A 23,915-nucleotide genomic window follows, 5' to 3' on the forward strand; every position below is an offset into this window, starting at 1 on the left:
CGGAGGAGGGGCGGAGAGCGCGGAAGTGGTGGCGGGTGCGCGGCGCGAGCGCCCCCTGCCGGGCGCGGGGAGCTCAACGGGCGAGCGGGGGCGTGACCGGGAACGGGTGCGAGTGAGGGGGAACGGGCACCGGGAAAGTGAGGACATAGGGCGGGATAGAGAGGGAACTGGGGCACCGGGATGGGGAAACGGGCACGGGGATGGACGGGGAAAAGGAGGCACAGGGATGGGAAAACGCATGGGAATGGATGGGGAAAATGAGGCATGGGAATGGAAAGCAGGCACAGGGATGGAGAGGGAAGATGAGCCACTGGGATGGGGGAACGGATGAGGAAAATGAGGCACCGGGATGGGAAACAGGCACTGGGATGGATGGAAAAATTAAGGCACTTGGGAGAGGGAAACTGAGGCACGGGGTCAGCATCCCCCCCGCGGCAACAAGTGCGGCACAAAACCACGGACAGCGAGTCGTGCCGGGCTCCCGGGCGTGTATAAACCCCGTAACAACAGGAGCTGCGAGCGGGGACGGCGGCACCGGCCGGGCTGGGGACGCCCCGGGGGCACCGCACCCGCTGTGCCCCGCGGCGGGGTCCGGGGTGCCGCGGCGGGCTCAGAGCAGGGTGATCTCGCTGGGCGGCAGCGTCAGCCGCTTCTCCCGGGCGCCCAGCAGCCTCTCCATGTGCACGGCCACCACCCGGCACAGCTCCAGGCCCTGCCAGGGGGACACGCCGGCAGTCAGTGGCCGTGCCACTGCCACAGGACCCCCAGCGGGGCCCCCCCCGGGTGTCCCCGACCTGCTCCAGCTGCAGCTGGGTGATGCCCTGGGCCAGGAGGTCTCCCAGCGTGATCTCCACGTAGGGATAGCTGGATCCGGCCGTCGGCCGCTGCGTCCGCGTGGACTGGATCTCGTTCAGCGAGAACTTGGCGATGGGTTCCTGGTGGGAACAGGGGGAGTGGCCTTGTGAACCCCACCAAGGGGAGCCGGGACATCAGGTTTGACAGGGCTTGGAGCAACCTGGTCCAGTAGGAGATGCCCCTGGAACTGGATGAGCTTTAAGGTTCCCTCCAACCCAAACCATTCCATGATCCCACGTGTCCCACACAGCCCCCCACCTACGTGGGTCTCCTTGCTGAGGAAGTTGAGGCCGTTCTGGTTGACGGCCAGGATGCAGGGTGAGACAATGGCGTTGTTGCTGCAGCTCTGGATGTAGAAGAAGGATGAGCCGAACATGGGGTAGGCACTCAGCAGCCCTGCGGGGTGGAGGACAGGGTCTCAGTGCCCACTGCCACCCACTCCTGCCAGGTCCCCAGGGTGGACTGCACCCACAGGGGCTCTGCCAAGGGCTCAGCCAGCTCCATGCCTGACAGGAGCTGATTTGGTTCCTGGAGCCTTGCACTGCTTCAGGCTCTGGACCCCGGAGCAGCTAAGGGAAACAGGGGCCTGGGAGCAACCTGTCCTGTTCTGCCAATGCATCCTGCCCTCCATGTGCAGCACCTCAGGCTCCACACAGGGAGCTCCCTGTCCCAGAGTCCTTGCAGAGGAGCCACCCAGCAGAATTCCATCCCCATCATCATCACCCTCCAGGCAGGATGATGCTTCCCATACCCATCACCTCCTGGGCAACTCCCATCCCCAACAGTCTTGTATCTCCAGCAGGACTGTGTCTCAAGCAGCACTGCATCCTCATTAGCACTGTGTCCTCATTAGCATTGCATCCCCTCAGCATCCTCTCCCTATCCGTGTCACCTCCCTGTCCCCATCCCTGTCCCCTCACCCAGGAACTGTGCCCTGGCCTGGTGGGCGCTGAGGGCCTTGGCTTGCTGGACGTGCTGAGTCACCATCTGCAGCCAGGACTGGGGCTTCAGCAGGCGGAAGAGCTGTGGAGGGACGTAGTCCTGCATCTCCCGCCTGCGGGGAGCCTGAGGTCAGGGCCAGCACCGGCCAGTGGGTCCCAAACCCCACGGGATGTGTGTTTTTCCCCCCAGGATGCCCCATCCCTGGCCGTACGCAGTGGGGAGGTGGTGGTGGTCCTTGGCTCGGTGCTGGAGGGCAGCCAGCTTGGCCACGTGTGGGAAGTGCTGATCTCCCGGCCTCGCGGGCGGCAGGACCGTGAACAGCCCCTTGAGGTAGTCAGGGAGCACCTGGTGGGGGGAAACAGGGCACAGGGACACAGTTTGGGGACAGGGCACGCTCTGGGGGGGACAGGGAGGTGGCCCTGGAGGAGGCTGATGGGGTGGCCCGACCTGGTTGTAGTGGACGGTGACGTAGAGCTCGTTGTCGAATTTGAGGGGCTGGCTCCAGACCACGCGGCGGCACCAGAAGGTGTAGCTGGTGTCCCGGCACTCCGTCTCGGCAGCCACATCCAGGACATATTCCCGGCGGGTCAGTGGCCGCACACTCTGCCCTGTGCCACCCGGGAGCCTGAGCGTGGCCACCACACCACGAGCACGGCCATCCCATCCTGTCCCATCCCTTTCCCACCAGCCCCTCACCTCTGTCGGTCACCACAAAGAGGATGTACTCCTCCCAAGCCTCTGGATGCTGCAGCCCCATCTCGCAGCACAGCTCCTCGATCACATCCAGAGCCACCTGGGCACAGGGACAGGTGGCTGGGGCGCTGCCATGTCCCCCTGTTGCGCTCCAGGCCACCAACATGTCCTGCATTGAGGCTCATCCCATGTGGCTGCCCAGTGAACAAAGTCCCACAGCGGGAACAGCCGAGGAGTGCAGCCCCCCCACATCTGCACCCTCTGAGGGGGTCACCACAGTCCTGGGGTGCACGAAGCCTCCTGCCCCTCTGACTCACCGAGCACGTCTTGATCTTGAGGTGCCTCTCGATGCCACCGGGCAGGAGGAAGAGCTGGCGCTTGGCGCTGCGTCCGGCCTGCACGGGAGGACTCGTTGGGGTGGAGGGGGTCCCTTTGCACAGCAAGACCCCAGAGGACACTCCAGCTATCCCACAGGACCGTCCCATTGGGATCATCCTATCTCTTGCCCATCCTGCCTGTGTGAGCCATCACGCCTCCAGCTCCGTGTCCACAGAGCTGCATCCCCACTGGGGACCCCTGCAAGCTCAGGGCACCCCCAAAGCAGTGAAGAGCAGACCCCAAAAAGGACTGTGCTCTTTTGGGAAGATCCCAAAAAAGGATCAGCTCAGTTCCAGAGCAGTGTCTGGGCAAGATCCCAAGCACACAGAGGGATCCCAAGACCATGCAGGTGTCCAGAACTTCTAGGGGGCCACCTCAAGTTGACACCAGCCCTGCCCCACATTCCACGGGCACCCACAAGCCCCCAGCCTCACCACCATGGCCTTGAGCTCCATGCTGGTGGGGAAGAGGCTGCGGCCGCCGAACTGCAGGGTTTTCCGCAGGTTCTGCTCGCAGGCTTTGGCGATGCCTGGCAGGAACAGGGACTGGGATGAAGGACGGGGCTGAGCCACCACTCCTGAGCCCCGTGACATCCCAGGGTGTCCTTCCCCACCACGCACCCAGCACCCTGGGGCGTGCACAGCCCCTACCGTGGAAGGGCAGCTCCGGGTGCCTGCTAGCGTCCTGCAGGAAGGCCAGGAGAAAGGGCCGGAGCACCTCGGAGCACTTGTGGTAGGCAGCGAGGATGTAGAGGAGCCTCCAGCCCTTCTGGCAGCTGTCCCTGTGGGAAGAGCCAGGGCTAAACCACTGAGCAGGGCGAGGGTGCCCACAGTGGCACCCATCACCCTGGGGATGGGGTCCCCGGGTCTCCCCCCACACTGTGGCAGCTCAGCCCAGCCAGGGACACAAGTGTCCCCAGTGCCAGCCTCTGCTGTCCCAGCTGGGTGTAGGGACTCACGTCTTGGAGCTGTTGTTGTTGGTGATCTGCTTGATGATCTGGCAATACACCTCGTCCCGCAGGACCTCGTGCTCCGCGCAGAGCTGAGGAGAGGCATAGCTGCCACCCCCTGCCCAGGCCACCCCCTGCCCAGTCCACCCCCAGGACTCACTGCCCCGGTGGTGGATTTACCTTGAGGATGGTGCAGACAGCGTCCAGCTCCGTCTGCCCCCGCAGAGGGTGGTCACCCATGAACTTCATCACAGCTGGGGATAACAAAGCCACGTGGTGACGCAGCTCAGTGCATCCCCTCCCCAGGGACACACTCCCCTGGGTGGGCACATTCCAAGCAAATGGGGCAGTGGGACCAGAGGACCTAAGTCCCACAGGCCACTCCATCTGCCTGTCCTGGTCCTGCCCCCACAGCCCTCAAAGGATGGGCTGGGAATGGCCAGGGGACAGGAGGACACGATGCTCATGTCCCTGCCTACCTTGGAAAGCCTCAGCAGCCAGTTTGTTCATGCCACCATCCACAAATTCGATGAGCGACTCCTGGATGGGGATCTGGAGTGGGGGGAGAGGGTCAGCTCCCGGGAGCAGCCAGAGGGATGCTGGAGTGCCATTCAGGGAGCTCCCTCTGGGATCTCAGTGGGACCTGCAGGTGACAGCAGGGCAGGGGCACCCCAGGCTCCTCGCTTCCCTGTACCTTGGTGAATGTCAGCATCTCCAGCACACTGGGCACATCCCTCCTGGCCTTTGTCCCACAGGAATCCCTGGGACAGAAGTTCAAGGGAGCAGGTGGGCACAGGTGTCCCCACCACGGCGTGTCCCTGTCCCACTGCTGGACACTCACGTGGTCCCATGTCGTGCTGCACGGAAATGCCGCTGGGCGAAGGCCAGCATGGGGCAGGTCCCTGTGACATCCCTGAGCTGCTCGACACCGTCTCCCTCCAGACCCTCCGCAAAGGTGGCACTGGCCGGGGACACCTGCGGAGCAGGGCAGTGGGCACCAGGCACAGCCAGCACCGTGTGGCAGCCCCAGCCCAGAACTCACCTCGGTTTTCCGGTCCAGCTCCTGGGCAGCAGCAGTGGAGGCCACGGCCACAGCCACAGCCGCTGAAGCTGCCACCCTGCCCTGCTTGTCCCTGGGCTCCTCCTTCCTCTCCGCAGGCAGATGGACGAAGTCGGGTGCTGCGACGGGCTGGACGTACTCGGCAGGGAAGAGCCCTGGCCTGCCATGGATGGCCCCGAACTTCCACCCTGCAGAGGGCAGATGGTGGGGATGGCCCCGGGCTGGCAGCCCAGGTGGACACCCCCAAAAAATCTCTGTTTGCTTCCTCCTGCCTTTGCATTCCCAGCCTTTTCCAGGGGTCTGGCCACAGATTTTGGCTGGAAGCAGCTGCAGTTCAGCAGCATTTGAGGTAAAGGCAGGGAAGAGGGGCCACAAAGCCCGTCACCTGCAGGGACATGGGCAGCACCCGGTGCCACCCAGGGTGGGAACCACAGGGGAACATCCCCCTGCATTGGGTCAGTGCCAAAAAGATCCTGCTGAGGATCCTGCCCTATCCCCCAGCCCAGGAAGGGACACAGCTCAGGGCACACCAGGGACACACATGGGGCAGCGTGGCACTCACCAAAGTCCTGGGTGCCCGTCTTCAGCTCCTCCAGGTACATCACCTTCTTGCGGACCACACAGCCATAGTAGTAGTCTGACACCATGGGGACACAGGGTGTCACAGGGTGCAAGACAAGTGCATGGCCACCTCTGGGGTGGGTGAAGCCATCAGTCCTGCCATCCCCATGAGGGTGTTTCACCATGGGGGCCTGTGTGGAGGCCTCTCACCTCTCTCAGGATGCTCCAGCGACTGGAGGTGGATGATGTCCCCTTTGTGGAAGCTGAGCTGTCCTCCATCCTCTGGGCTGTAGTTCCTGACAGCCACCACGTACTGGGAGTCCTGGGCACAGCAGGGGCTGGCACAGACATTGCACACAGGGACACCCACATCCCACCCAGCACAGGGGCTTCGATCACCCACAGCCCCAGGACCACCCCAGGGTGTCCCCCCCAAGTCCATGCATAGTCCTATTCCACAGGGTGCCCTCCGCTGCCCACCCCAGCCCCCCAAGTGCGGGCACACAGGCAGGGTCTGACCCCCAGAACATGCCCCCCCTCAACCCAGGGCATCCCCCACCTTCCTGAGCTCTGTGATGAACTGGTCGACCATGACCTTGACCTGGGGGGCTTTGGGGGAGAAGAGGATGAGCTTCTCGCTGCACAGGTTGAACTCCAGCATGTTCCTGGATGGGGTGGTCACGAAGAGCACGTCGGCGTAGCTGGGGCAGGGCGAGGGGAGGCTGAAACACCCGGCACCCATGGCACCCATCCCACCCCGGCCTCCCACGCTCCTCACGCCCACCTGTACGCCCGCAGCACCCGCAGCTGCTCCCCGGGGACGTTGGTGCCCTTCACCAGCCGCAGCAGCTTGATGCCGGCGTGGGACACGGCCAGGATCTGCACACCCGTCCCCACACTGCCCTGTGGGCCAGGACAGTGCCTCAGCTGGGGGCACGGGGCCGTGGTGGCCCCCATGCTGACCTGCCCCACGGCCAGACCCTCACCGTGGCGGGGAAGAGACGGGAGAAATACACCTCACAGCCATCCCGGGCCGCAGCGATGATCTCCCTCTTGACACTCTCGGTGGCCACGGGGCTGAAGGAGTCCAGCTTGTTTTCCGCTGTGGGGAGAGGGAAATGCCTCTTGGTGAGCACCCTCCCTCTCTGGGAAGGATCCAGACATGGTTCCCAGCAGGAGCAGGGATGATCATAGCCTTCCCACGCCTGGCAGGAACATGATGGAGAGACCCATGTCCCCCCAGCAACTGGCTGAGACCTGACAGAACTCATGACATTACAGAGCACTAAGTTACCAGGGGGTCATTGCATTTGGAGGCAAAACTACCCCAGCTTTAACTGAGTCAGTCGTGGCCCCAGGAGATGAGGCTAGGCACCAGAGAGGCTGGGTTTGAGCCCCCCAGGTGTGTGAGCCCCCCAGGGAGGGAGCAGCAGGACACGGGGATGTGGCCGAGGGTTACCAAAGAGGGATTTCAAGCGGAGCCGCTCCTCCTGGCTGATCCGGATGCAGGTGTCGGACAGCACGTCATTGAAGATCTGGGGAAGGGGGTGAGGAGCAGTGAGGTCGTGCCAGGGAGCGTGGTGGGACCCCAGCCCCTCTGCCCTGCCTGCTCCCCCTGGCTTGGGGCAGCTCCTACATGGTGGCTCAGCAGGGAAAGATCGGACATCTGCAGTGGGATGAATAAACCATCACCCCACTGGGGAATACTTCAGCTTCCAGGGGACCCCCAGGGGGGCTTAGAGGCCAGCTTGGTGCCTCACCTGCCTGAAGATGAGGTCGAGCAGCAGTGGGTTGTTGATGCTGTCCTTCGGGTAGAAAACCTGTCAGGAGAGAGAACAGGGCTTGGTGAAAAGCCCCCTTTATGCCTGTAGCACCTTGGCACCAACCTGGCCCTGAGTGTCCCCATAAATCCGTACCTCCTTCCGGATGAATATTTTCCAGGGCACATTGTGGTAGGTGTAGAAGTCCTCACTGCAGCTCCGGTGCAGCTGGGTCTGGACCTGCTGTGCCTCAGACGGGAGCTCCCGAGAGACAAAGACTGTGAAGGGACAGAAAGCCCTGCAGGAAGGCCCCTCCACCCAGGGAAACTGAGGCACGAGGAGCAGTTGTCAGGTTGAGCCAGACACAATGGCTATTCCATGAGGGTGCTGTGGAGCTGGACTAGCACCAGGCTGCATAAGGCATCACCCAGTGCCACTGGGAGGATGAGGTGCCCCACTCCACCCTGGCCTCCCCAGTGCCACAGCTCTGCCCAGCAATACCTGGGGGCCGTGTGGCTGCTGGACGCCCCGTGGGTGCTCGCAGCTGGTACCTGGCACTGGGCACCGGCTTCACGGTGGCCACCACCTCCTTGGGCCCCTGTGAGGCACAGAGGGGCTGTGGTCAGGGCCAGTGACACCCCCAGCCTAGTGGGGGGGACATGGGGGCGGCCACATCCCTACCACAGCCGTTGGCACCCGGGCTGCCGAGAGCTGTTCCTTCAGGATCTGCATGGCTTCCTCGTGGGGGTCCACCTTCTTCCCAAAAAGCTTGCTGCAGAGACAGCATCCTACATTGCCTATACTTGGAATCACCTGCATCCTGGCATCACCTGGCATCACTTGCATGCTGGAATTACCTGTACCCCAGCATCACCTGTACCTGGCATCACCTGCAACCCCATCATTCCCTGCACCCCACCAATCCCTACACCCCGGCATCAGGGCCAGCACATGGACCCGCCCATATGCCCATGGCTTGGCTGGGGACCTGGGTGGGTACCTGGGGGCCTGGGAGCTGCGCAGGGCTGGCTGGCACTGCCGGATGATGTTCCGGATGTCGTGCGTGGGCCGTGGGAAATGCTCCGAGTTGAGCCGGGAATGCCGCACCAGCTCTCCCGGCCACCGCCGCCCCACGGCTGCTGCAGGGTCAAGCACGTGGCTCAGTGGGGGCCGGACACTGCCCTCACACCTGGGCCTTGGCTTGGTGCCACGGGCCCCCGTGGCCACCCCACTGCACCAGGACCCATTACCGGCTTTCTGCGAGTAGGGCCGGGGCTGGGGGCTGCGGGGTGGCGTCCCCTCCACTGCTCTGCCCTGCAAGGGACACTGTGCCATCAGCACCCAGCACCCCCAGCTGCACCCATCCCCAGGAGCTGCCCAAGGGAGCTGCCCTGAAGCAGAGGAGGGGCTTGATCCCTCCCAGCCCCCTGGCACTGACCGGGAGTCCGGGTGGCTGTTTGGCATCTGGCCGGCTCTGCGGGGACAGGGCTGACTCTGTGCCTGTGGCAACAAAGAGGAGAGATCAGCTGTGAGGTCCTGGGTGCAGGCATGTCCCCCTCACCAGGGACCAGGCCAGGAAACTGAGGCAGGGAGCTGGGGTGGGATGTGGGAGTGCTCGGGGCGCTCACCCCTCGGCTGACGCATCTCCGCAGGCACAGGGGGTCCACTCCGATTGGCATCACTGCCACTGTCTCCCCCTCCCACACCACCTCCTCCTTTCATCCTCTGTGAGAGGATGGCCGGCTTCTCCAGCTCCTGGGGGGGCAGGAATCAGGGTAAGGCGGCCAAGCCACCTGCACCCCAAAATGCCTCGGGCAGGGGGATGCCCCTCTCACCCCATTGCCGTAGGAGAGCACTGGATCGAAGAGGCTGTCCAGGTACCGGTCCAGACCCTTCTGGCTGCGTGGCTCCCCAAATTCCCCGTCTGCAGGGGGACAAGGAGGGATGAGCTGCCAGCAGCAGGGCTCCACCAGCACGGCAGAGCTTCACTGCAGCACCGGGGCCAGGGGGAGGATGCCCTACCATGGGGGTGGTACATCTCTGTGGAGGGCAGCGTGGGGGCTTTCACAGCTGGGGGAGGAGGTACCTCATCCAAATCCAACCCGTGTCCCAGCACCCTGTAGAGAGGGAGGATGCGCTCACCGAGCACCCAGTAGGTGCCAGATCCCCTCCTCCAGGAGCCCATCCACCCCATCCAGCGCCCATGCCAGGGTACATCCCACCAGCCCCACAGCAGGCGACCCATCCCTGCCTGGGTACCTACACCCGGCTGTCCCTGCCGAGGCTCTCAGTCCCATCCCACGCGATGAGGAAGCAGGATTTCTGTCTGGGGAAGCCCCGGAGCAGCTCGAGGTCAGAGATGAGGTCCAGGACATAGTCATGGCCAGCCAGCTCGGCCCACTGGGCACCCACCTTCATGGCCACGGACCAGCCACGCCAGCCCTCTGCCAGCCCCCTGCCAACAGCCAGATGCTGGGGATGGGCACGGGCTACCAGCGGTGCCCCAGCTTTTTTAGTGACACCCTGCCCACAAGCTGGGCATGCCGACTCCCCAATCCTCACGACACCCAAAACAGCCCCGGGGTGACACCGTGGGTGCCAAGCCAGTGCCTACCTGTGCTTCAGGACATCCCCTGCCAGGTCCTCGCCCGTGCTCCAGGAGTGAATGGGGCAGGAGAACTGGTCACCTGGGGAGGGACGGGGCGGTGAGCTGGTCCCACCAGTCCCCTCTCACCCATGAGGGTGGTCACCCTGTGACCACCCTTTGCCACCGCCGTGCTCAGTGCCACGTCAGCCGCACCATTGAAGCAGTGCAGGTCGAGGGCCATGCTGGCCTGCTGCCGGTTCGCCGTCCACTCCAGCAGCGAGGGTGGGAAGGTGCGGGCGGCTGCCGTGCCCAGCTGGGACCGGGCCATGGCGTGCATCAGCTTGCGCTGGCACACCGGCTTGTAGCCAGCGAAGGCGTAGTCGGAGACGAACCTGTGGGAAAGGGACAGTGCTGCAGGAGGGACCTGGGTGGCATCCCCAGGCACGTGTGCCAAGGGACCATAGAGAGGTTAGGAGCATCCCTGGAGGGATCTCGGCAGCACCCTGAGCACATGGGCCAGGCTGGCCTGAGGGATCTCAGAGGGACCTCAGAGCGCACCTGGAGGGACCTGGGCAGGGTCCCTGGGCACATGTGCCAGGTTGTCCCTGGGGAACACAAAGGGACCTCAGAGCACCCCCGGAGGGATTTGTGTAGTAGCATCCTGGGCTCATGTGCCAGGCTGGTTCAATAGATCCTGGGGAAACCTGAGCATAATCCCTGGACATGTGTGCCAGGCTGGCTCTAGGGATCCAAGAGGGACCTCAGAGTATCTCTGACTGGACCTGGGTGGCATCCCTGAGCATATGTGCCAGGATGGCCAGAGGGATACCAAAGGGACCTCAAAGCATCACCAACAGGATCTGGTCAGCATCCCTGGCCATGTGTGCCAGGCTGGCCCAAGCAATCATGGAGGAACCTGGTGGGACCTGGGCAGTGTCCTCAGGCACAGGTGCCAGGAGAGTGCCCTGAAGAGCCACAGCAATGTCCCCAGGCACGAATGCCAGTCTATCCCCAAGGGTGCCAGCCATCCCTGCTCCCCATCCCCGTGCCCATCCCTGGCTCACTTGAGCAGGTACTTGTCGAAGGCGGCGGACGGGGGGAAGGCGCTGAGGCAGGTGGCCAACAGCAGCCAGCCCCGCTCCTCATTGTTGACGTTGGTGTTCCGCCAGACCTGGTTGGCAGCTTGTGCCAGGAGCTCATCCCGCAGCCCTGGCACCGACAGCCCCTTGTGCACGATGTAGTTGCCGAAGAGGGTCTCCTGCAGGCCGCCCAGCCCCGGGTCCCCCATGAACCGCAGGATCTGCCACGGGGACAGCCAGGTCCTCCCTCTGGCCCCAGGCAAGGAGCAGGCAGGGGATCGTGGTGATGGATCCTGTGCTGTCTCACCTACCAGCTGGAAGATGCTGAGTGCCTCGTGGCACAGCTCCTCGTCCAGCCGGGTGAGGGGGGCCTTCAGTGGGGCCGTCAGCATCCCAAACGCCGGTTCCTGCGGCGACACCCGCACCCGTGGCTACCTGGGGACAGCCTCAGGCCACGAGGGGCCGGCCCCAGGGTGCTGAGCGTGGTGCTGATGCTGGATTGGGATTATGGGGCTGCCAAAGGGCTGGGGCACGGGACGGGGCCAGCAGCCTGTCAGGAACAGGGCAGGGATGGGCTCAAGCTGTGCTGGCAGCACCAGAGATGGGTGGTGAGGCCCTGGCACAGGTTGCCCAGAGAAGCTGTGGCTGCCCCACCCCTGGAAGTGTTCAAGGCCAGGTTGGACAGGATTTGGAGCAACCTGGGCTAGTGGAAGGTGTCCCTGCCCATGGCAAGAGGTTGGAATGAGATGGGTTTTAACATCCCTTCCAACCCAAACCAGTCTATGATTCTATGCCAGCACTTTGTTGAGGCTGAGAGCAGGATCCAGCCCTGGTGCTACCACTCAGGATGCCGGGGACAGGAAAACACAGGGCAAAAATAGTGGGCAAAGAGGAGGAACAGGGCAAAGTGGCCGGGGATGGGGCCAGGGTCCCGGGAGCAAAGCGACCTGGTCTCCCGCCCCAGCGTTCCGGATCCGCCCCGCGTCGGGCGTCCAGGAGGGCTCAGCGGGTCTCTCTCCGATAGCCTCAGCATGGTCCCCCCGGCCTCTGGAGACGACAGGAACCCAGGGGGAGGGAGGGAGGTGGCAGCCAGCTCACCACAGTACCACAACCACCCCGGATCCAGCCTTTCTTGCTCCCCGTGGCGTCCCTGGGGCCAAAGCTGGGGCAGAGCCCGGTGGGATGGTGTGGGGAACCGCCGCAGGGGCCCTGATTCTAAACGCTCAGCCACAACCAGGGTGCCGGGGACCCCCCAAAAGCTGTCTGGACAGGCTCCCCACTGCTGGGCCACGGCGCCCACCTTACCTGGAAGTGGCCCCGCACGTACTTGGCCATGGGGTAGTCGTTGATGTCGAGCGGGAGGGTGAGCTTGGAGTCGGGCTGCAGCGCCGGCGGTGGCACCAGGACCACGCAGCCGGCATTCACCTCCTGGGCGGCTGTGGCACAGCAGGCAGCTATGGCACGGCCGGGGGGATGGGGAAAAGGGGCTGAGGGCAATGGCACTGCAGGACCCGCTCACCTGCAGCAGCCTCCAGCAGCCCCATCAGCTCGGCCGGGATCTCCAGGTGGGTGACATCCACCACCTCCCTCCGTGTCAGCTCCTGCCGCCGCAGCACAGGGATGCACCCACTCACCACACTGCTCCCTGTGCCAGCACCCAGGGGTGCCTCGGCGGGCGAGCACGTGGCAGGGACAAGGGCACAGCAACACATGCGTGCTGAGCGCCTGTTACCTCCTTCATCCTCTCCTTCTCCTCCTCAGCCCGCCGGCGAGCATCCTCCTTCCTCTGCAAGCAGAGCAGCCATTCTGAGTCCCACCAGGAGGGAGGGAGACCCAGAGGCAGCAGGAACTTGGGGGGTGCCACTGCCTCCTCAAATGTCACCAGGTTTTCATCCCAAGGAGGTACCATCAGTGCCCCATGGGACATGGAGGAGGTGGTAGCCTGGGGCCTCAAGGGGCTCAAGGTTTGGGGGGAGCTTTCTTCAGACCGACCACTGAACATGCAGCAGGGTGGGAGCAGGTGCCCAGGACACCCCTGGAATGTGCCAGCCCCCACCTCACCTTGAGGTACCGCCGGCGGTTCACGTAGATGTGCACCAGCGACCTGAACTTGATGAGCGTGTGCCGCATGCGCCGGTACCGCTGCCTGCGGGAGGGCACCCGTCACCCTCTGCCACCCATCACCCTCTGCCACCCACCAGAGCCCCCCTGACGCACCCCTGGGACCCCCACCTGGCCAGGTATCCCCGTGCCCGGCTCTGCAGGAGGACGATCTTGCGGCGGAGGGAGCGGAAGCGCCGCTTGATGAAGAAGGTGCGAGCGTAGCGCTGGAGTGTGAGCGCGGCCAGGTGATGGGCACGGGCTCGCTTGCTCTCCAGTGCCTGATACAGCTGCTCCTTAAGGAAGAGCTGGGAGCAGGGATGATGCCATGAGCCCCCTGCCTTGGCCACCACCCCCAGGGCACCACCGGAGCCAAAACCCCTCCCGGGGCAGTACCTTGGTGACGCCAACGTAGTACATGCCGGGGTTAACGGTGCAGAGATTCCTCAGCATCTCCACGCAGTTGGCTCCATTGGGAATGATGTTGGACCACATGTCAACGAGGCAGCGGTACCTGGGTGAGCCCATGACACTGTGACCATGCAGGATCCTGCCAGAACCCCAGCATGGACCCTCCCTGCGGTGATAAGCACCATGCTTGGAGATGCAGCTTCTCCCAGAGCTGTGCATCAAAGTGAGGGGCTCCCAGCTCCCACTGTGGGGGAACCCCAGCCCAAACACTGCCCCCCAAAACACCCACAAGCTCTGTGGTCTCCTCTCACTGGACCATATGGCAGTGCCCCACCCACAGCCCCAGGGCACCTGTCGATGAAGACGAGGAAGGGGATGCGGATGGGGAAGCCCTCCTTGCGGATGCGGATGGTCTCCAGGATGCCCGAGTAGCGCAGCTGGCTGCTGACCACGTCAGCCTCGAAGAGCCCCGGCTCCTGGGGAGGGAATGGGGAGAAACCTCAGTGGCTGCCTGGCCAAACCCCTGCTCAGTGTGTTCCCACCATGCCCCCAGTGCCAGCAGGGCAGGCAGCACTGGCATCACTGCAGGCTGGAAAGCCCTGGCTGTCACCTTCTTGTTGTTGGGTTTGAGGCAGCGCACAAAGAAGGGGTTGCACCTGCAACAGAGAGACCCCATTAGCCATGGAGGACAGAGGACAAAGCCAGCCTGGCCACCTCGGGCTCAAGTTCCACTGTCACCCTGTCCCCACCAGCCCAGTGCATGGCCTGGCTGCCCACTCTGCCCACTCTGACCTCTCCATCTTCTCCACCAGCTCCAGGAGCGACTGCTGGAAGCGGGCGGCCACAGTTGGAGCCTTGTACCGCCGTGTCCTGGTGCTGCTTCTCCGGATGAGGCTCCTCTGCCGGGCCATCACCTGGGCATGGCCAAAGAAGAGGTTGGCCACCACCTTGGGGAGATGGGAAGGGTTAGTGAGGAAGAAGGTGGTCGGGATGGTGCAGCTCCTCAGGCTCCTCTTCCCAGCCCAGCCACTGCCTTTTTGCCCAGCTCTAAGCAAGCTGCATCCCGTATTTGTGGCTGGATTCCCTGGATAGGGATGGGGATGAGGATATGGATTAGGATACAAAGCGTAAGAGCAGCCCATGTGCCCATGTGCCCATTTGTGTCAAATGCTTGAGGGGTCAAAGCCCAGAGGACCCCATGAAAGGAGGGCACAGGGTGGAGCCAGAGGCATCTTCTGCTTCAGGTCCCCCTTGGTTTCACTGGTCATGGGGACACATGCTTGGGGACATGTAAAGGGACATGTGGAAGGGGGCAACCAGTACAAAGTGTCACCACCAAACCAGGCTCAGGCAGGGCCCTACCTTGGTCTTGCTGCTGATGAACAGGTCCAGCACATCCTGACGGACCTGGTCATAGTTTTTATCCAAAAATTTGTGAACCTGGCAAAGAGCAAAACCTCATGGCGAGGAGCCTGGCGGCACGACAGGGTGAGGCGAGGAGCTCCAGGCTGGGATGGGGGGTCCCAGCCAGAACCTCCTGTGCTGCACCTCCCTGCTTGGTGCAGGATCAACCTCCTGCTTAACACCCCAGCTGGGCATCCCCCTGCCACACACCTGGTAGGTCACCTTCCCTGCATAGTGCTTGATGGTGAACTCGGGCAGTGGCATCTTGGGCTTCGTGTAGAGCGGGTTTGTCCCATGGTGGTAGTGACACTTCTGGAGGAACGTGTGGTCGGTGGCCTGGGGAGGGACGCAGGGGTGAGACAGGGTGAGTTCCAACCAGCAGCAGGTTGGAACTAAGTGAGCTTTAAGGTGCCTTCCAACCCAAACCATTCTGGGATTCTATGATGATTCTATGATTCCTGGGGCTTATCCAGTCCAGAGAAACCCAGAGGATCTCCCAGGTTGTCCAGGACAGCCCACGAGAAGAGCACCCCTGGGCCACAGTGATTCCATAACCACGGTGATCACCCAGTGCTGCTGTCTCATCACCAGGCACCCCTCACCTGGGGGAAGCAGCTCTGGTCATCCAGGATCCGGAGGATGCCGTAGGGCTTCTGGGAGATGAGGTCAATGCAGGGCTGGTTGTCACTGAAGGGGATCTCCTTCCACTCAATCTGCTCCCGGAGATACTCCTCCTATGGGAGCAGATCCAGGTCACACCTGAGCTCTCTCCCCTGGCACGGGGGCAGAGCCTGGCACTGCCCACTGACCCACCTGCTCCTCCTGGAAGACGATTTTGTTGAAGAAGAACTGCAGGTACTCGTTGGCATAGTTGATGCACAGCTGCTCGAAGCTGTTGAAGTTGAGGTCCTGCGAGAAGGAAGGTCTGTTGAGCCTGAGACTCCAGGAGGACGGAGCCAGGATTGAGCCAGGATGCAGCTGGGATGGATCCTGCTGACCTCGAAGCCGTAGATGTCCAGGATGGCGATGGAGAGGGCCTCCTGCCGCGGGTACACCAGCTTGTTGATGCGGTCTGTGAGCCACCCAAAGAGCAGGGAGTAGAGGGTCTTGGCAATGGCATCCCTGGGAAGGAGAAGAGCAATGGAGCTCTGGAATGTCATGGCATGGCACTGTGTACATCCCCACTGCCATGACCACCACCCATCACAGCACAGGGCAGCCCTTGGAGCTGGAGTTTTAATCACTGGGGGATCCACACTGGGGGACCTGACCACCTCTTTTCCCAGCTGGCATTTCACCTCTCACCCCATTCCTGAGGGTCAATCCCCCTGTGTCCCCCCTGCAGCACAGCCCCCCCTTCCCTCTACCTGGCATCCACGGCGCTTTCAACAGTGAGAGGGGTAAAAATCTTCTCCCGCAGCGTTTCCTGGTTGGGAAACAGCGTGACAGAGTTTTAGCAACACCAGCCACGGTCCCCACGGGCCAGAGACCACCCTCCCCACCTGTACCCCCCTGCACTCACCGTCACCTTGAAGGTGATGGCTTTCTGCAGGCCCTCGGGGGACACCTGCAGCAGCTCAGCCACCGTCCGGATCTCCGTGGCGCTCACCACCGTGGCCACCTCCTGGCAGTCGGTCTGTGGGACACAGGGATGCGGTGGGACGTGATGACCCCTCCACCTGCCACATCCCGAACCACGCCCGAGGAGCACATCTTGGCTCCCTGCAGGGTACCTCGTATTTCTCGAAGTAGACGTTGCCCAGGTGGAGGACGGAGGAGAGGATGCGGAAGATGCTGTTCTGCTCGTCCACGCTGAAGCTCAGCACCTCCATGGTGTTGAGCAGGCGGCGGAAATCCTCCGCGTCGTCCTTGCCGGGAATCTCGCAGTTCCCACCCTGGCACAACCCCCTCGGTCCATCAGTGGCTCTCAGTGGGGGGAGAGGGGCCAGCAACCAGCGGGGGGGGTCGCCCCGCCCTGAGCACCCTCCCCACCCACACGCTAAGGACTCAGGGACCCACCAGCACCCCGAGGTTGGGCAGCCCCCCCAAAAATCAGGCAGCGTGGGGAGGCTGGGGAGGAGCACACTACCTGGTTCAGGTAGTAGTAGGTCTCGGCGCCCTGCAGGCAGTACCGCTGGCGCTGCTGGGCGGGCAGCCCCGCCAGCATCTCGTAGAAGATGTGGTAGTTGCGCTCGCTCTTGGCCTGGGGAGCAGAGGACAGAGCTGGGGAGGGGGAGGCAGAGGGGGCAGAGTGTGGGGCAGAGCCAAGGACCCCCTCACCACACACCTGGAAGACCACGCGGGACTTCTCCAGCAGGTACTGCGAGGTTATGGCACCGCAGATCAAGCCGCTGCAGGGGGGAGAGCGGGCACCCGCTGCAGCCTTGGCGTGGGCAGGGGCTGGGACCCCCCCGAGGCACCCACCCACGCCCTGATGATCCCCCCAGCACACGGGGGTCAGTGGGGGGTGGAACATGGGGACAGGGATGGGGACTGGGAATGGTCGGGGTTCCAGCCCAGGGCACAGTGTCCCTGCCCCTACCCCTACCCCAGGGACAGTCACCTGTCCTCAGGTGTTATCACCTTTCCAACTCATGGTTTGTCCCCAAAAGCATCCCCATGTGTCCCCCCAGAGCCAAGGGTCAGCCTGGCAGCGGGGTGAGGGGCTGAGCTGGGCACTCCCAGGGCAGGGGGACACAGGGGGGGAACAGCCACACACAGGTGTTGCTCAGCATTACTTACTCTTCCAGAAAGATTTCCACAAATTTCCCAAACCTGCTGGAATTGTCATTCCTCACGGTTTTGGCGTTGCCGAAGGATTCCAGCAAGGGGGTCGCCTCCAGGATCTGTTGTGGTGATGAGGAGAGCTGGGAGGTCATCCTGGGCACTTGACACACCACGGGCTGTTCCCATGGTGGGGGCAACCCCCTTGTCACCCCCTGCCACCCTCCCTGCCACCCCCGCCCCATGCAGACACCCGTGGGTGCCCAAATTCGAGGTGTGCACCACAGCCAGGTTAAATGAGGATGTGGGAGAGCACAAGGACCCCATCCACGTTCATGCACCAAGCTCTTCCTGTCCCTCCCACCATCCCCCTGCAGCTGGGGTGACACAGCCAAGATGCCATCACAATCTCCCTCCCCTTGAACTGTCCCAGCTCACATATCCCCCCCGGTACCTCTATCTGCCGTGGTCCATGTGGAAGCATAGGGACAAGGAGAGAGCAGCCAAGCCATGAGCAGGGGTGGAGGAGAGCACAGGGAGAAGAGGACAGGGACATGGGGACATGGGTACACGGGGATGGGGGTGTCCCCAGGGCAGCACCCTTACCTGCGGGGCAGTGCTGCGTTTCTGGCTGACGGCTGCCAGGTAGCGCAGGATCAGCTTGGTGGCTTCGGTCTTCCCTGACCCACTCTCCCCACTGAAACATAGAGTGGGAGCACGGTTGGGGTCATCCCCAGCCGAGCAGGGGGTACCCACCCTAAACCCTCCTCAAAACCCCAGCCCCAGTGGCACCACCTCAGCAATTAGGGTGGTGCTGATTAGGGGCCATGTCCCACCTGATGATGATACACTGGTTGTGTTTGGCATCCATCACTTTGGAGTAGGCGACGTTCGCGATGGCAAAGAGGTGCCTGTGGTGGGGGGAAGCAGAAGAGGGAGGGGGTGTGGTGCCTCAGTGCCCCAGCACAAGGACCCCAAATGTACCCCAAGCACCCCCATGCATGGACACAGATGGTCCAGCACCCAGCACCCAAGGGTCCCCAGGGGCTTGGGACCACCCAGGGCTGCTGTGGGACCCAGAGGTGAGTGACAGCGGGTAGGAGTGCCCCCATCCCTACAGGATATTTGGGGCCGCCCTGGTACTCACGGTGGGTTCTCCCCCAGGGCTCTGCCTTCGTACTGCAGCACCTGCTCCGTCCCGTAGATGTTGTAGAGCCGGTACGGGTTCACTGACACCAGGATGCTGCCGATGTAGGTCTGCCAGGGAGAGAGGTTTGAGACTGCAAGGTCTGGGAGGGCAATGGCCCTCCAAAGACCTCACACCAGGGGTCTTTGGGGGATGCTGTGCCCCCCTAAACTTACATAGATGAGCTGGCGCTCGAACCGCGTCCGGATGTTGTTCAGCACTGCGGCCTCCTGGAGGTCCCTGGCACGGGGCAGAGGCTGCATTAGGGGGTTGCAGGGGGATGGAGGGGTCCCCAAGTGTGTCCCCAGCATCTCCAGCCCTGAGAGGCTGGAGTGGCCCCATGTTGGAATGGGATGGGGTGGGAGCAGCCAGGCCAGGGCGCATGGTTGGGGGAGCAGCCCTGTCAGCCCCCTGGGTCACAAAGGGGATGGGGACACTCACTCCAGCTGGGTCATGTCCTCCAGCCCGTCCTCCTCCTGCGGCTCCTGGTACCGCACGATGGGCAGGCTGCACAGCGACTGCATCTGCACGGAGCAACCACCCCGGCTGTCACGGCAGGGCTGTGCCAAACCCCTCAGCTGTCCCACCCAGTCACCACCACCCCCCAAAACCCACCATCTGTCACCCCAAACCAGGGGACACACAGCCAGCGATGGCAGGAACCCCAAGAAAACACCCCACAGCCCTGCAACCCCCCAGCGAGAGTGTTGTGTGTCACGGAAGAGCAGCAGAGCTGGATACAGGGACACGGGGCCACCAAGGCATCCTTGGAGATGGTTCCAGGAAAGACTGGTTCTGAGAAGCCCAGTCCTGCTCACTGTGGCACCCCCAGCTGTGCCACCCCCACCACGGCTGCAAGGGGTGGGCGATGGAGGCTCCTGGGCAGGGTGGCACCTCCAGGGAAGGTGATGGAACGGGGCCGAGCCGCGGGGCTGAGGCTGCTCCCCATGGCCGCGGGCAGAGGTGACACAGGACGGGTGTCACCCAGGAGGCTGCGCTGGCGGCCGGCCAGGCGGTGGGCAGGAAAGCGGACACCCGCCGGGTCACCGTGCCACCCGCACCCGTCCCCGCCGGATCGCGTCTCCACATTTCCATACACCAGAGTCAAGTGTCCCCAAAGGGGCCGTCCGTGGGGGGACACACAACGGGCGATGAGCCCCCACTCCAGCCTGCTCCCCACGGCAGGACCCCCGCCAGCACCCAGACCGCTCATAGCCACGTACCCCCCACCCCGAGCGCGGCGAACCCTCTGGCACCAGTGGCTTTGTTCCCCGGGGGGCCGGCAGCCACCTCAGCACGCCACCCCATCCCTGGTCCCGCCGGCTCGCCCCCCGGCTCCATCCCCCCGTGGGGGGTTCCCCGCCGGCGTTACCTTGGTGCGCCAGGGCTGCTTGGTGCCCAGGTACCCGTCCGCCCAGGGGTGCCTGTCCCGCCAGCCGCCCCCCGGCGAGCGCTGGCTCAGGTATCGGGCGATGTCGGCTCCCCGCTGGCTCGCCCACCGCCGGCTGCGCTGGGTGGGCTGCTGGGGGGGGCCCTGCTCGGCCGTCCAGGCGTCGGGCATCTCCCGCACCCGCACGACGTGCTGCGTGGACCAGTGCTGCTTGTACATGCGGGACGCGCGCCGGAAGGAGCCCAACCTCTGCACCTGCGGCGTCACCACCGCGTAGCGCCCCGCGCCCTCCTCCCCGGCCGCCCCTTCGCCCTCGACGGGCTCTGCCGGCCCTGGGGGCCGAGCGCCGTGGCGGGGGGCTACAGGGGAGCCGGGGGCTCGCCCGTGTGGGGGTGGGAAAGCAGCGCGACGCTGCGGCGAGGGGCTCCGGTTGCCACGCGGGTTGGAGGGGGGGACGGGGCGCCCGGTGTCCGCCCAGCCCCGGCGCCCCGACGGTGGGCTCGGTGACCTGCGGGTGCTCCCGTCCCGCCGGGATGGGCGCCGGGGCAAGGAGGGCGAGCGGGTGGAGGGGTGGCGAGAGGGTGGTGAGGATGGGGGGGCTTTGGTGGAGGCCATGCTCCTGACGAGCAGCGACGCGAGGGACTGCCCCACAGAGCGCCCCGAGGAGGGGCTGTGCCCCCCTGCTTCCGCAGACGGCCTGGCCGGTGGGGAGTGGGGGGCCATCCCAGCAAGGGGCTGCCCGATGCGCTGGATGAAGCTTTTGGGGGTGCTGGGAGCGGGGCTGGGCGGGGGAGGCACCCCGGCGAGACCCCGCGGGGCTCCCTGCCAGGGGGACAGCTCCTCATCCCAGGAGGGGCCGGGGCGGCCGAGGCGGCGGCTGCCGGGGCGGGAGGACGGTGCCAGGAAGGGGGTCCTCTGCAGCGGCTTCACCGCCTTGGTGGGGGGCTCGGGAAGCCGTGGCCAGGCCTGGGGGAGCGGCAGCCCGGGGGGGCTGCTCCGCCGCGTTGACAGGGGTCTGCCCGACCCCGCCGCGGGGCCCCCTAAACGCCTCCCCCCCCCGGGCCCCGGTGAGCGGGGGGCGGCCGGCGGCGGGGCGGGGGGCTCGGGGTTGAAGCGCCGGAGGCTGGCACGGAGGGATCGCAGCGACCCCTCGCCCCGTGTGCTGCCGGGGCGAGGACGGGCTGGCGGTGGCGACGGGGAGCGCCCGGGGTTGGCGAAGGGGTTGCGGAGCGACGGGCGCCGCGCAGCCCCCGGCTCCCGGGGAGGGGGCTGCACCCAGGGCCCCGCCGGCGGGGAAGGGTCCCTGGCTGGAGATGCTCGCGGTGGTGGGTCCCGGCCCCCCAAACCGGCGCTCTCCATCCCCGCCAGCCTGCGGCTGGACCGTCTGTAGGAGGGCTGAGGGGTGCGGGGGCCCCGCAATCCCCCCGCACCCCGCGGCGGGTGGCTCTGGGGCTGCGAGAGGGAGCGCTGGAGGAACTGCCCTAAAGGGCTCCCGCACGCCCGCGCTGCCGAAACCCGGCGTGCGGGGGATGCTGCGGGGCCGGGGGCTGCCGGGGGCCGCGGCGGCTCGTACTCGTCGTAGTCGTCCTCGTCGCGGGCGGCGGGCAGGTGAGGGGACGGCGGGAGGGGGACGTCCAGGCGGTCCCTGCCGAAAAGCTTGACCTGGGGCCGGGGGAAGAGCCTGAATTTCCTGTTGAGGGAGAGCTTGGAGGAGAGAGTCTCCCGCATGCCCCGGAGTGAGGAGGCGCTGAGGATGGAGAAGGGATAGTCCTTCTCCTCCTCCTCCTCTTCCTCCCACTCCTCGGGCTCCTCGCCCTCGGCGATCTCCTCCAGCCCCAGGGCATAGGGGTTGCAGGAGGACTGGGCGTGCGGTGCCCACCCCCCCTCGCTGTACTGGATGCGATGCTCAGGGTACTCCCCCCCGGGGTACCCCCCAGCAAAGGGCTCCCCAAAGTCCTCGTAGGGGTCCCCCCTGTAGCCGAAGGGCCCCTCTGCCTCCTCTCCATACTCGGGGTCGCTGCCATAGGGGTCGTAGAGGCCAAGGGGGGACCCACCACCAAACGGCCCCTCATCCTCGAGCTCTGTGTAGCCATAGGGATGTCCCGGTGGGTCACCCTCCTCCCAAAATCCCCCATAGACATCGTACTCCTCCTCCTCCTCCATCTCGTAGCCAGGGTAGTCAGCATAGGGGGTCGGCACCGCATCCTCAAACCTGTACCCGGCCGGGTAGGCTGGGCTTTGCATGTAGCCTTCTTCCTCCTCAGAGTAGCCATGCTGGGGGCTGAAGGCTCCATCTTCCTCATCAGTGTAGCCGTGCCACGGGCCATAGGCTCCATCCTCCTCAGCGTAGCCGTGCTGGGGGCCATAGGCTCCACCTTCCTCCTTGGGGTGGCCACGCCAGGACCCATAGGCTCCATCTTTCTTCTTGGCATAGCCACGGCGGGAGCCGTAGGCTGCATCCTCCTCCTTGCCGTAGCCACGCCGGCGGGTGAAGGCTCTGTCCTCCTCCTCAGCCCACCCATAGCGCGGCACCGGCGGCTCCGCCGGCGCGTGCTGGGAGCGCCGCCGGGACGGACGCCTCACCATGCTGCCCTGCCGCGCAGCGCCGGGGGCCAACAGCCCGCTGCTGCCAGGGATCCGCTTCATGTTGGCCCGGTGCCTGAGGATCTCGTCTTCCGCAGGGAACGGCAGCTTCCTGGCACCGATACGGGACAGCCAGGCCGTGTCGGTCGCCCGGCTGCCCCCTGCCAGCCCCGTCAGCCGCCCGCGCCGTGAGAGCACCTTCCTGGCCAGCCAACCCGTGGCGGCGGCCGCCTTGCTCAGCACCCGTGCCCGCGGCTTGAATTTCCTTTCCGGGCACCGGCGGAAGAGCAACGCGCCGTCCTCGGCGGCCTGCCCGCCCCGCCGCAGCAGCAGGAACGACGGCTTCGATGGAGCCTCCTTCTTGGCCTCCTCCTCCTTCTTCTTCTTGGCCTCCTCCTCCTTCCTCTTCTTGCCCACGTGCTTGAAGCGCATCATCAGGTTAGAGGTGGACTTGAGCACTGCCTTGTTCTTCTTCTTCTTCCTCTTCTTGGTGCTTTGCTTATGCAGCCCCCAGAAGAAGCGGGATGTGTTCTTGAACTGCCCCTTCTTGGGCCGATGCAACCCCAGCTTCTTGAAGCCCATGAAGAGCTTTGAAGTGCTGCGGAGGCTCCGCTTCGCCCGGGTCTTCGTCGCTGCCACCTCCTCCTCCTTGGCCAGGCCGGGTTCCGCGGACTCTTTGGGTTGGCCCTTGGCCTCCGCACCCTTGGCCCCTTTCTTCTTCTTGTCGGCCGCCAGCCCCATCACCATCTTGGAGGTGCCCTTCAGGTTCTTCTTGGACGTCGTGGCATCACTCTCATCCTCCTCCTCCTGAGTCTCCTGCTGCCCCTTCTTTGCCCGGCCTATCTTCTTTGCCACCCCCGCCTTGGGCAATGCCTTCTTCTCCTTCCCCTTCTCCTTCTCTTTCCCCTTCCCCTTTTTGGGGTCCTCTGCAGCTTCCTCCTCCTCATGCTTCTCCTCCTCCACCACCTCTGTGTCCTCGGTCTCCTCTTCCTTCAGCAGCTCTGCATCTGAGGCATCCTCTGACTCGCTGGGATCCTCCTTCTTGCCCTTCTTTCCAACCTTCCCTTTCCCATTGTCCTTCTTTCCTTTGGCCTCCTTTTTGGGAGCCCCCTTCTTGCCAGCCATCCCGGCGGTGGCGGGTGCTCATGCTCCGGCCCCGGTGGGGCTCTGGAAGATGATGCCCTGTGCCGGCATGAGCCGGCTCGCGGCACACCGTCCGGCTCCCGACCCCGCCGCCTGCCCCGGGAGGGTAT

The 23,915-nt window shown here is 64.5% G+C and overlaps 1 protein-coding gene across 1 annotated transcript; it reads right to left on the bottom strand.

Moving 5' to 3' along the window:
- Positions 1-596: 596 nt before the first annotated feature.
- On the bottom strand, positions 597-23,787 carry MYO15A (myosin XVA). Its single transcript, XM_027683926.1, has 63 exons — positions 20,062-23,787; positions 19,131-19,213; positions 18,866-18,929; positions 18,651-18,760; positions 18,340-18,414; positions 18,104-18,200; positions 17,522-17,625; positions 17,067-17,130; positions 16,869-16,982; positions 16,513-16,674; positions 16,302-16,415; positions 16,147-16,205; positions 15,778-15,901; positions 15,593-15,688; positions 15,382-15,513; positions 14,990-15,115; positions 14,738-14,815; positions 14,168-14,322; positions 13,986-14,031; positions 13,727-13,851; positions 13,361-13,478; positions 13,097-13,272; positions 12,926-13,010; positions 12,597-12,650; positions 12,384-12,465; positions 12,170-12,300; positions 11,176-11,271; positions 10,850-11,085; positions 9,999-10,177; positions 9,813-9,885; positions 9,462-9,653; positions 9,221-9,315; positions 9,034-9,122; positions 8,827-8,953; positions 8,637-8,698; positions 8,449-8,512; positions 8,199-8,337; positions 7,880-7,970; positions 7,700-7,796; positions 7,355-7,476; positions 7,199-7,258; positions 6,898-6,973; positions 6,425-6,540; positions 6,223-6,341; positions 5,998-6,139; positions 5,649-5,760; positions 5,440-5,514; positions 4,860-5,065; positions 4,659-4,792; positions 4,512-4,578; positions 4,297-4,369; positions 3,998-4,071; positions 3,827-3,909; positions 3,519-3,649; positions 3,303-3,397; positions 2,808-2,885; positions 2,494-2,590; positions 2,245-2,405; positions 2,009-2,142; positions 1,776-1,909; positions 1,118-1,251; positions 795-935; positions 597-712 (listed from the first exon to the last, which is right to left on the bottom strand). Exons 1-63 carry the CDS (start codon positions 23,785-23,787, stop codon positions 611-613), a joined length of 10,506 nt encoding a protein of 3,501 aa, XP_027539727.1. The 3' UTR covers positions 597-610.
- Positions 23,788-23,915: the final 128 nt, after the last annotated feature.

Source organism: Neopelma chrysocephalum, unplaced genomic scaffold (assembly GCF_003984885.1).
Source record: "Neopelma chrysocephalum unplaced genomic scaffold, ASM398488v2 Primary Assembly neopelma1_65, whole genome shotgun sequence".
Taxonomy (NCBI): domain Eukaryota; kingdom Metazoa; phylum Chordata; class Aves; order Passeriformes; family Pipridae; genus Neopelma; species Neopelma chrysocephalum.